Source organism: Sinocyclocheilus anshuiensis, unplaced genomic scaffold, assembly GCF_001515605.1.
Source record: "Sinocyclocheilus anshuiensis isolate Anshui unplaced genomic scaffold, SAMN03320099.WGS_v1.1 scaffold2171, whole genome shotgun sequence".
Taxonomy (NCBI): domain Eukaryota; kingdom Metazoa; phylum Chordata; class Actinopteri; order Cypriniformes; family Cyprinidae; genus Sinocyclocheilus; species Sinocyclocheilus anshuiensis.
Window position 1 is genome coordinate 388011 of NW_015537929.1, and position 13220 is coordinate 401230.

A 13220-nucleotide genomic window follows, 5' to 3' on the forward strand; every position below is an offset into this window, starting at 1 on the left:
TTGATTAACCCTCCGCAGAGCCTCCGCAAACACTGAATCAATCATGGAAGTTAATGGTAGAAGCAAAGAGCTGCCATTTAAAACTGGCCTACTTTGTCCAAAGTTAATAAATTAAATCAGAGAATGAATAAAAAACCTTTATAGCTATTTCACAGCACATCAAGTCCTTATACTCTGCCTTACACTTTCATCTTCTAAACTAAAGTCACTCTGACATGTCTTTATTATTCTCTTTGCTATGTTCTTTTCTGTAGGTCAAAGAATTCTTCACAGTCAAACACCCAACTCATCGAATATATAGATATTTTATTTTAGCTTTAACCTTCATTTTTTTTAAAGGTACAGTCTTTTAAAACATATTAAACTTATGTTAAATTATATATATATATATATATATATATATATATATATATATATTTTATATATATACTGTCGACACTGTCAACTATTTTAACACAATGCCAGGTTCACAAGTCCGAAAGCTCATAGCACACAAGAGAGGAACACTTTTGGCAAGGCAAGTTTATTTAGATATATCTTATATATTAATTATATGCATTTAATTCCAATAATTGGCATAATGATTCATATATATATATATATATATATATATGTGTGTGTGTGTGTGTGTTGTGTGTGTGTGTGTATGTATGCATTTATCTTATTCAATACATTTCTTAATGTATGTGCTCTAAATGCTCTTAAAATGCAAATTTTAATTTATGCACCAATACCTAGTCATACACAGCAATATTTATATATTATTTACATTTTTTGATATGTGCATATCATTTTTAATATATAAATATATTTATAAATATTTAATATCAAATGTCACTCTGGACATGAACAGTTTTCAGTGATGACTAAAATGAATCGTTGAATCAAAATTGAAAATTGTCTCACTGAAAATGGATTGCTTGAACTGATTCACATAAATTAACTGAATTTACCAACTGTAACCAAGAACTGGAACATATTTTTGCAATTCATGCCCATGTTTAAGAAATGTCATGTGCAATGCAACTCCTTGCTAGCCCCTCTGGAAAGCCTTTTTTCAAACTCTTGTGAAAAACATTAGCTCTAGGCTCGTCCACAAGTGTGTTATTCTTTAATGTATGCAGGCTAGCTGTAAACTTAATGTTAAATGTGGTGGTTGCTGCTTGTTGACCTGGATAGTGTTGTTACACTCGCCATGTTGCATACAGCTTGGTTTTGTTTGTCCTTTTATCTGGAGACGCTACTTCCTGTAAGAAGTGAAGCTGGTGTCTTAGTCAAAAGCTTGATAAATAGTTTTAAGCCAAACTAAAATTTTTAAAGACCAACTGCATTTGACTTTTATCTGTCCTGATTATACCATACTTGCAGCTCCTCTAGGTTTTCAGCAGAGGTCTCCCTGATGCTGATTCAGGACTTCAATGTCCAGTGTTACATATACAGTGGGGCAAAAAAGTATTTAGTCAGCCACCAATTGTGCAAGTTCTCCCACTTAAAAAGATGAGAGAGGCCTGTAATTTTCATCATAGGTATACCTCAACTATGAGAGACAAAATGAGAAAAAAAAATCCAGAAAATCACATTGTAGGATTTTTAAAGAATTTATTTGCAAATTATGGTGGAAAATAAGTATTTGGTCAATAACAAAATTTCATCTCAATACTTTGTTATATACCCTTTGTTGGCAATGACAGAGGTCAAACGTTTTCTGTAAGTCTTCACAAGGTTTTCACACACTGTTGCTGGTATTTTGGCCCATTCCTCCATGCAGATCTCCTCTAGAGCAGTAATGTCAATTGGTGGCTGACTAAATACTTTTTTTCCCCACTGTACATAGGCTCTGACCTTTTCCTTGGATTATTTCATTCTAAATTTTAGTTTGCAGTTCTGCATTTTTAGATTGTGTGGATGTCTTTTGTTCTTCTGCAGTTCTGTTACGGTGCAGGAACACTCTAAGTTTGAGAACACAATGTGAGCTTGCTGTTGCATTTATGTTGATGCTTTGCTTATTTGCTGCTTATGCATGTGGTATGAAACAGACCTTACCATTTTTATAGAGAGAAGGACTCGGCGGTAGGACTTCTTTAAAACTTTCCAATGTCAGCTAGTTTGCTTTACATCCACTTCAATGTCCAGTGTTACATATACAGTACATAACATAGGCTCTGACCTTTTCCTTGGATTATTTAATTCTAAATTTTAGTTTGCAGTTCTGCATTTTTAGATTGTGTGGATGTCTTTTGTTCTTCTGCAGTTCTGTTACGGTGCAGGAACACTCTAAGTTTGAGAACACAATGTGAGCTTGCTGTTGCATTTATGTTGATGCTTTGCTTATTTGCTGCTTATGCATGTGGTATGAAACAGACCTTACCATTTTTATAGAGAGAAGGACTCGGCGGTAGGACTTCTTTAAAACTTTCCAATGTCAGCTAGTTTGCTTTACATCCATAAATCATAAATATTTTAAATTTAAAGTCAGACTACAAAGTTCTTCTGTGCCATATAACGTCCTGACCTGAGCTCTGAAGTAAATTCCATGCATCTTTTAGTAATTACACACCTTAATGGTTTCTAGAACATTCCACAGGAGGTCTCCAAGTGGAATTTTGCTTTCTGTATGAAACATACTGAGAAGCACCATGAAAACCCTACTTCACAAACCTGAGCTAATGGATCAAACCAGGACAGTCTAAGCTCACTATCTGTTTCTTTTCATATGGTTTTGTTGCCTCAAATCCAGCTGGCAACAGCATCATGAAGCCCTAAGATACGAAGAAATTTGTCTGTATTTAGCATAAATAAGGCCAGAAAGTTGATACAAAGTTTGTTGGTAAGAAAACTAAAGTTTATTTATTTCTATATTATATTATATTATATTATATTATATTATATTATTATAGAAATATGTATAATAATTTAGTATTTTATAATATATATTATATTTGTATTATGATATTATTTAAATGTATGAATATATATATATATATTGGTTCATAAACATTTCTGTAGCTCAAACAGTAGATCATGGCCCTGGTAAAAATGTATACAATACCTTGAGTACAATGTAAGTTGCTTTGGACATCTGGGACACCTTAGGGACCTAGGTATTGTAGAGAGCTTTTGCCATTTCTCCGCCAACCCTTTAAAAAAAAGCAACACTCTCCCTGAATTGCACGCTCCAAAAACCCTGTGTTACCCGTGAGCAATGCCGATCGTGGCTGGGGGGAATTCCCTGAAGTCCTAGCCCCGGGAGGATCGGCAAAGGGAGAGGATAAGGGTTGGGAAAGATGAGAGGAGTAAATCCTTGTTACATGTCTGCTAATAAAGAATTACCACCTTTTTATTGTTGCAGAGCCTTCAAAAAACGACGACCCTTGCGAAGCCAAGCAGAGAATTGCTTTTGAAAATTGCTTTTCCCTGCAGCGGGCCTCTGGTGGGACTACAGAGAAAGAAGCCAAGCAAATGACAATGTACTGTGTTTTAGTGGCCATCTTAGATTCCCGAGGGCAAATAGTCCATTCAAAGACTGTTTCTTACTTCATCCAGTTCAAATCATGAGTATTCTAAGCAATTTGGGGGAGGGGAATGAAGAAGATCCGTTTATAAATGTGGCCGCAGAGCCATTTTTAGACGGGCTATTTCAGTGTGCTGTCGTAGAGAAGCGCAGTGAATCTTGAATGCAAAGATGCGTAACACACCGTATTGCTTCTCCTCTGCATCCGCATGGCCAGCACAACAACTCGAGAAACAATTAGGCTGTCAGAAAAGGCCTTAGCGCACCCATTAGTGTTCGTAGTCAAATCTGTGGCGACTGCCAGGAACATGGATTGCGAATTTGCTTCCTTTTCGTGGACGTCTGGAGACCAAATCTTCTCGGTTATCTTTGATTGGCAGTGTGAAGATTAGTTGGTCTGTTTGAGAGCGCTTGTGGTTATTATTTGAATTGGTACTGCGTTTTCTTGTTTCGTCCACATTGGATGGTTGAATTATTTGACATAAACCGGCAATCGACAAGTGAAGGGAAGTTTACGTGTAGGCCTTCTTGCTCCTAGTAATTGCCTGTTGTCTCTTGGGTGCGCTGTCTGGAGAACTGCCAGAAATTCCCACTTTATTTGCTGACAGTTGGGTAGGACGGCAGCAATGGAGAGAGTTCTGAATACCATCATTAGTCCCTGGTTGGAGAAACAAGCTTTTCGTTCTGGGAAAAGGGACAAAATGCACACAGAGGAAAAAGTACGGCAGGGTAGAGAGAGAGAGAGTGAGTCAAAGGATGTAGGTGGAAAAGAAAGACAAACCAGGAAACAGGAAAAGAATAGGTTTATGAAAAGGATGTAGATACGTTTAGCATGATGTCGGTTCCTGTCACTGCTGTCAACCTCTCGAGGAGATCATCTTATTATCGTCGCTCGACAACACTGACATGCAGCATTCAGTCTAAATTACGGATGTTAGCAACATATTGAGTCATTCACCGTAGTGGGCGAGCACATACTAGATAAGTAATTAGAGATGACAACTTTATAAACGCCTTAACTGTTTTGTCATTAATGTATTATTGGATTGCTTGCTCCAGTGCACATGTGATTGTGAGGGGGTGTTTAAACCGTCCTACCATGAGTCTTAAAACTCTTGGGCATTTTATGTTGTTAACAAAGGCGGTTAAAGCTTCTTGTAGATAGCACTGTGAAACATAATAAGAAACCATCTGACCAAAACACAGACCGCTTTGGCATTTTGGGGTGGGCTTATGAGAAATTGTTGAAACCACAAGAATAGGCCGTAGCTGAGAAAAAACTGTTCAGAAAACCATGAAGTACTTTGCAGAAATGTGTGTAGACTTTGTAATCTGACCAGAAAAAAAAATGTTCCTGTGTTACTTTGCAGGCACACTCTGACGTGATCTCTTTCTCTTTGTGTTTCAGACTCAAGCAGATCAGTGTCGGTATGTAGTGGGAAGCATACTGTGTGAAAATGAAGAGAAACCTGACGAAGAGCTACAGCGTCTGTACGAGAAATTCGGCTACAAGGTCATCTCCTTCCCAGAAGTCACCTGTGCCGTAACTTCCTCGTTTCCAAACAGATGCACACTGTCCCCCGTCTGTGGTGCTTATAGAGTCTATCCTGAACTACAACAGTATATAAAGGTAACAGTCATGCTTATTTTTACATTTGACTCATAATTACTAGCAAAGAACTACTGCAGGAATGTTTTGTTTTGTTTAATGTATGCTGTATGTTTATTTCTTGATTTTTCTCCTTTTTTAGAACATGACTCAACTTCTAGTTTACAGTAAAATGAAATCCCAATGTATGTGTTGCAGACTGTTAATGAGTTGCAGGGTTTATCAATTTCCAAACCATTCTCACAGCTGATAATATACCACTAAATTACAATATATGATACCTGGCTGAACTTAAATTGGTTGGAGTGCAGCGCTCTGCTTTATATATTGTAATTTCTATGGTGCTTTACACACCTCACATCGCTAGTGGTCAATATCTGGCAGATCTAATGGAGGAGAGCATGTGGAATGTATAGTGAGGAACGTGTGTAAACGGGGAGGAAACGGCCTTAACAACTTCTGTTTGGACAGATAACTGGATGGAGGGATGGTAAAGAGGCTGTTAATGAGGTCAGTTTGTGTGAGCTTGCTGGTTATCGAGCGTAGCGTTAGTTCTGGCAGGTCACGTCAGTCAAGCTCGCATCAGCTGATTCTCAGCTGATCCACGTTTACCTATAGGGATACAACGTCTATCACAGCATCCATATGTAAGGTCCTTCAGTATTATCAGCAGCTTTCGCATTGCTCAATATAGCTAATTAAATGGTGAATTTGGCAGGCAAAACTCCGTCATCTCACTAGGAATTGTGCAATCGGGAATTTAGCGAGAGGAATTCGTTCCTCTCGTGGACTTCACTCAGATTCTTTCAAATTTGTGAAATTGAACACGTGAATTCGCTGCATTGCTCATAAGCTGCCTGATTTGGAAGTGACCAAGTTAACATTGCTTCTTGCATCACTGCATTATTGACATGGACTCCATGAGTTATACTAATTTGACTGACTCAAGAACAAGTTCAGATGGGATCTGCTGGTTCTGTTGGAAACATGCTTGTTCTAAAGGCTATCTGGTTGTTATTGAGAGCATGTTGTTGTTTAAGCTTTTCGGGTATTGGCAACATACCCGTTAGGTCATCTGGTTAAGGGCAACATGCTTGTTGCTATGGCTTATGCGGGTTTTGGCAACATACTCGCTTGGGTCATTGGGTAAGGGCAACATGAATGTTGCTTAATGCATTGAGATTTTCGCTGTCATTTTGTGTTGGGTGATATCAGTATATGGTTTTGTTTTGGGGGGTTATCGCTGCTCTCCCTGCTCTTATCCATACTAGGCTGCATAGATGCGCAGGGAGTTCTTGCCCAGAACAGAACCCTACCACCAATCCAAACTATATGCTAATTGTCAATCATCTTTGACGATAGGTGTTCTGACAGAAATCAAGCGTAGCGTTAGTGCTGATCCACGTCTACCTATAGGGATACGGCACCTTTCACAACATCCAAATATAAGGTCCTTCAGTATTATCAGCAGATTTCGCATTGCTCAATAGCTAATTACCCTCCTCCATCCCCAGCTCCTCCTCTCATCCAGTCAGGATTCGGCCTTCTGATTCTCCTTTGAATCAGACTAATTTAAAAAATGTGTACATTCAATTATTGAACATTAATGATATCTGCAATACATTTATGTTGGTAAACTGTTCTGTTTACCCTAAGGGTTATCGCTGCTGTCCCTGCTCTTATCCATGCTAGGCTGAATGGATGCACAGGGAGTTCTTGCCCAGAACAGAACCATACCGCCAATCCAAACTGTATGCTTTCAGTATTATCAGCAGCTTTCGCATTGCTCAATATAGCTAATTAAATGGTGAATTTGGCAGGCAAAACTCCGTCATCTCACTAGGAATTGTGCAATCGGGAATTTAGCGAGAGGAATTCGTTCCTCTCGTGGACTTCACTCAGATTCTTTCAAATTTGTGAAATTGAACACGTGAATTCGCTGCATTGCTCATAAGCTGCCTGATTTGGAAGTGACCAAGTTAACATTGCTTCTTGCATCACTGCATTATTGACATGGACTCCATGAGTTATACTAATTTGACTGACTCAAGAACAAGTTCAGATGGGATCTGCTGGTTCTGTTGGAAACATGCTTGTTCTAAAGGCTATCTGGTTGTTATTGAGAGCATGTTGTTGTTTAAGCTTTTCGGGTATTGGCAACATACCCGTTAGGTCATCTGGTTAAGGGCAACATGCTTGTTGCTATGGCTTATGCGGGTTTTGGCAACATACTCGCTTGGGTCATTGGGTAAGGGCAACATGAATGTTGCTTAATGCATTGAGATTTTCGCTGTCATTTTGTGTTGGGTGATATCAGTATATGGTTTTGTTTTGGGGGGTTATCGCTGCTCTCCCTGCTCTTATCCATACTAGGCTGCATAGATGCGCAGGGAGTTCTTGCCCAGAACAGAACCCTACCACCAATCCAAACTATATGCTAATTGTCAATCATCTTTGACGATAGGTGTTCTGACAGAAATCAAGCGTAGCGTTAGTGCTGATCCACGTCTACCTATAGGGATACGGCACCTTTCACAACATCCAAATATAAGGTCCTTCAGTATTATCAGCAGATTTCGCATTGCTCAATAGCTAATTACCCTCCTCCATCCCCAGCTCCTCCTCTCATCCAGTCAGGATTCGGCCTTCTGATTCTCCTTTGAATCAGACTAATTTAAAAAATGTGTACATTCAATTATTGAACATTAATGATATCTGCAATACATTTATGTTGGTAAACTGTTCTGTTTACCCTAAGGGTTATCGCTGCTGTCCCTGCTCTTATCCATGCTAGGCTGAATGGATGCACAGGGAGTTCTTGCCCAGAACAGAACCATACCGCCAATCCAAACTGTATGCTAATTGTCAATCATCTTTGATGATTGTGCTAGTGCTAATGCTATTCTTGTGATCTTTTTCCAATAAGTAACCACCTAGTGTACACTAGCAGCTAGCTATCAATGCCTTGGCAGCCCCCCATAACACTTTTGCATTGTGGTAGCTGTGCACATTGGAATGCACAACCAAAATTGGCATCCTCGTGGCTTGCAATATTGGCATGACAGTCTGTCCTAGTTGCCGCATGGGCCGTCTCATACAGTTACAAAGCAGTCTGTACCAGATGCTCACTTATTTCCCTAGACTAAAATGTATTTTGTCTACATGCTGCCCTTGAATACAATACATTTCTGTAGTTAATGCACCAGCATGGCTCCATACTGTGACTAAAATAAACATAACATAAACAAAATAAACATTTGGAACAATCATTTATAATGTAGTTGCTGTCAAGAGAACTTTATGGCCATATGTATTTTTGTCAGATATTATTTTGTTAGTGTGTGCAGTGTGAATTGTGAACAAGTGGCTCTTATTAACCAGATCCTGTTAAGGAGTCAGAGTCAGACAGTTGAAAAGTTTCACAAAACAGCCTCAAATTTGCTTGTTAGTTAGCAGTTTGAATTACAAATCAATAAATCAGTCTGATTTAAATTGCTGGATGCAGTCAGTCTATTCAGTCAGTGGATCAGTCAAGGCTGTGTTTCTCAAAAGCATCACAAGCCTAAGATGATTGTAGAGACCTTTGGTTTGAATGGTTTCTGTGATATACTTTGGCTTACAATGCTTTTGGTGAATGCAGCTCAGAACCATTGCTGATTTCACAATGACTACCTCAGTGAATTGCGGTTCATTTTTTTGTTTATGATTTGAAAATTAATACTTTTGTTTTCAGTTAAGTCTGTTTATGAAATGTTTTTTGACAACATGTAAATTAAAGATTAGTTTTGATAATATTTATGGTGGTATTCTAAAAAAAATCTAATTTAATCAAATTTATTTCAAATTATTAATTAAAATGTATGTATAATGTTTTTCTATTATAATATTTTTTTTACTATGATATAAAATATAAAATTAATATGAATTATATTATTGAAGTAGTGGTCTCATAAATCAATTTTTTTTAAAGGATTTATTGTAAACACAATTTAGCTACAGGTCTCTGTCCATTTTCTTGAAAATAGCTAAAACTATGATGTAAGAACAGTGAAAGCAACTGATTCCACTTGTTGACCTGGTACTTCCATTTTTTTGTCCTTCCTTCTTTCTCTCTTCAACTCTCTCTCTCTCGCTCTCTCTCTCTCTCTCTCTCTCACACACACACACCCACCTGTCCTAACTTGGCTTGTCTGACAGCTTATTAAGAGCAGTGCAATAGTTACATGAGCTGTGCAGTGTAGGAGTCAGCACAAGATGTATGTTGCATTATTGGATTGTGTGTGTGAGTTTGTAATGTGATGTATATGGAGTGGCAGAGTGTACAATAATGGGACTGAGCAGATGAATAATGGAGAGACATTCACAAATGCACGTGTGTGTAGGCACTAGGCAGGGACATGTCTTTACAATGATTTATTGAATAGGGTCTGGCAGAAGTTCAGACTGGTGCTTCCTTTAATATGGAACTGAAGTAAGACTTCCTGAGAAGACCTCTGTACACCTACCACTACCACACAGAGCATTCGCCACACTTCAACGACAACTCAGATAGGGCATATAATGTCCTATGTGTGTGTCTAGAGTGTTTGCTCATTTGTAATACTTTTGTAATATGCTCACGCAGATCAATCCCTAACATAACTTAATTACTTTATTCAACATATTTTTATCTTCTAAAAGCATTGTTAATGCATTGCCACTATCTAGCAGGCTTATTTTTGTTGTCATATTTTTGTCAACAGTATGTTTTAAATAAAATTGTTAACAGTTATCAGGATGTGTTTAATTTTTGTTAGTAATTTTTGGGTGAAAATAACACTTAAATATACCTACATATATTTTACTAATACATTTTAGTATATTGGTCATCTGTGAACATTTTTGGATAAATTAAAAATGAATGATTTTGAAACTGATTCAGCTTGTACTGATTCCTATTAGGGATGCACCGATATGAAAATTTTGGCCGATACCGATAATACAACAACTTTGCTGCCAAGTATCAATCCGAGATGACCCAATAAAAAGCACATTAAAATCTCTGTAATATTCACATTGTTGCTTAATTTTATATCGCAAATTCATTGTGAGTATTCAGTGTGTCACCCAGCCCATGCTTGTGTCTGTAGTTCCTTTAAATATCCTGTGGAGTGGACATGTGTTGGGAATGGCTTCTGTTGGATCTCTGCCGAGCCTGGCAGTTGGCACGGGGAGGTGCAGTCTGTTGTGGCACGGGTCAAACACTGAACTGCCCCACTGCCAACCCTAGATATCCCTTTTTATTTTCTCCATTGACAAATCCCTTCTCTTTATTCCTCTCCCACACACCTCTCCATCTTTGTATTAGTCCCTCAGTCCTCTCTTATGTATCGTTCTTTGTGGAGGAGATAAATCACTTGTCCACCCGCTATCGATAGAAGACACAGACACATTCTTCTCAATCTGCTGAGAAGCTGAGCCTTCTCTGAAGATGATAAACACACTCACACAAACACATGGACCATCTGTTAGACAGCGAGAGGGCAGAATCTCCTGCACCCACACAGGAGTTCATTCCTAAGAAACACAGCGTACAGAGTATGTGGGCAGTCCCATTACACCGTAACAGTGATTTCAAGCTGTGCGCGCGCACGTGTGTGTGTGTGTGTGTGTGTGTGTGTGTGTGAGTGCATGCCGACCCGTGAGTGAGCCGTGTGGATCCAGCGGATGGCTGGCTGTCAGAAGATTGACTAAGCCCATTAAAAGAGGTGAGGTTACTTGTTTTTAAGAAGTAAGGATAAAGGAAGGGCGAGATGAACTACATTAGAGGGATTTGCCTGAGCCCCTACAGTTCTCTAACAACGCACCCCGTCTCGGTGCTAGAGTTTTGACTAAACTCAAAACACAAAGTTTTAATCCAATTAACAGCATCTCACTGATCCACTCAACTTCACGTTTAAGAAATTATGTACATAGTGGCAAAACTGATTAGCGTTTGCTGCCTGATGATTAAAATGTTTGTTGCACTTTTTATAGTCCTTGGTTTCAAAAACATGTTAAAGTTTTAGCAATCAACCATATCTGATATGAATTCTTTAATACAATAATGTTATTTGAACTGTAAAGTTGTCTACATCATCTGTTTATCTGTAGAACTACTGTTTTAGGTGGATAAACTACTGTTTATGCGTTATAGATGTAATGGAACTTCCCACTTTTTCAGCTATAGTGTTTTTTATGACAACAATTCAATATAAAACTATTGACCAAGTCATTGATTGTAAATCTTAAATGCAGTATTTTGCAACTTATTAATATATAAGATGATCATTTAGAGTTCTTTTGATGCAGTTCTTGTTTTCATGGTAACAGTGATTTCTCTTCTTGTAGATCTCTATTCAGGATTATGGGTAGTGAGGTTCTTCCCAGGAAATGTGGCTAAGCTCATGGTTGGTCAGTCCTGAAAAGTTTATACCTTAACGTTTATAATCTACTTTTCTATGGAGAAAATTAAGTAAATTTTTCTTTCAGAACCAGAGTGTTGTTCTCTGTTAATATTTTGCTCCAAGTAAATAGTCTTTTGTGGATAGTTATGTTATGTCACTCTTTGGTGTGTGAAAAAGCTAAAAGGTTTTACTGGCTTTACGTTGTCAGATATTGGCTATAACTTTGCACAGACAAGGTTAGTCAGTGTTGTATCACACTAGTTTTATTTTAACATCTGATCATGATCAAGTTTTATACATACACCATTAAAACAGCATTTATTTGAACATTCAATGCAGTGCCATGCACCATTGACTTTATAAGTGCATTACTGTAAATGCATTTTTTGTTTGTGTTTTCAGACTGAGAGGACATTCCTATACATATCCATGCAGTTTTCTTTTTACTTTGCAGATTGATTCATATCGTTACCGTTTGCTGTTAACTGATGTATCATGAAGATTTTCAGGACATATGATGTATTCTCTGCATGTGTAAAAGCCTTTTTGTAACGATCATTACATGTTAGTAATTTCAAACAAATCTATCTCAAGTTGACTCCTCCCACCTTGGCAGTTACCTGAACAACATACCGATTCTATTTCCCTCTAGTCCAATCAGCTCATGAATAATGCCGCTCTGTCCCTCTCTATCCTCTTTGATGTTATTATTTGTTAAATTAAACATGCAAAATTGGTTGTGGTACACGGCATCCATATTTAATGAGATTTCCACTGTGTGGGCAGCTGGAAAAGAAGCACAATGAATCTGATAGGGCAAAAAATTAATCTAATAAAAAGATGAATCAAAAAATATGGGATAAGTGAGACTACTTCAAAAGCTTGTACAAAATTAGAATTTTTTTTCAATTTCATGTGTGTGTGTGTGTGTGTGTACCACCAGTTGTTAATTCTCATGGAGTCGCTCACGAAATCTTCTTCTGATTAGGCAATATCTTATTGTTTCTGTTAGCACAGTTTTACTTCCTACTAGTAATTTCATGTTATCTTTGTATTAACTGGAGCTTCTTCTAACACCCAGTCAGCTAGAGAGGAAGAGAGAAGAGATAGAGGTAGAAAGAGGCATAGAAGCTGACCACAGGCTCCCCTTTTATGCTGTATGTGCCCCTCTAGAGGGAGTGTGTGTGGGTGGGCTGGCAGACAGGCTGTTTCGAGCTGTTTGATCCTCACAGGTAGCCCTACATCTTTAATGAGACCCTATCCACCCTCCCCCATCTCACTCACTTTCTTTACCTTCCCCTGGGCCTATTCTTTGGGCCTATTTACACCTGCTATTAACATCTGTTTTGGGCATCTAAAAGATTTGGAAGCATATGTGCATACTGTTCAAACATATGGGGTCAGTAAGCTTATTTAATATTTTTAAAACAAGTCTCACCAATTGCTCACCAAGTCTGCATTTATTTGATTAAAAATACAGTAAAAACATTAATATTGTGAAATGTTGTTACAATTTCTAAGACTTTTCTATTTCAATATATTTTAAAATGATCCTTCAGAAATCATTCTAATATGTGAGCCTGGACCACAAAACCAATCATAAGGGTCAATTTTTCGAAATTGAGATTTATACATCATCTGAAAGCTGAATAAATAAGCTTTCCATTGATGTATG

The 13220-nt window shown here is 37.9% G+C and overlaps 1 protein-coding gene across 1 annotated transcript in view; it reads left to right on the forward strand.

Annotated features, from left to right (window-relative positions):
• LOC107657929 (testis-expressed sequence 264 protein-like) overlaps positions 1–13220 on the forward strand; it is a 79408-nt gene that overhangs the window by 9007 nt on the left and 57181 nt on the right. The window contains exon 2 of the mRNA XM_016446267.1: positions 4920–5141. Within this exon, the coding sequence (XP_016301753.1) occupies positions 4920–5141 (222 nt within the window). The remainder of the gene's footprint in view (positions 1–4919; positions 5142–13220) is intronic.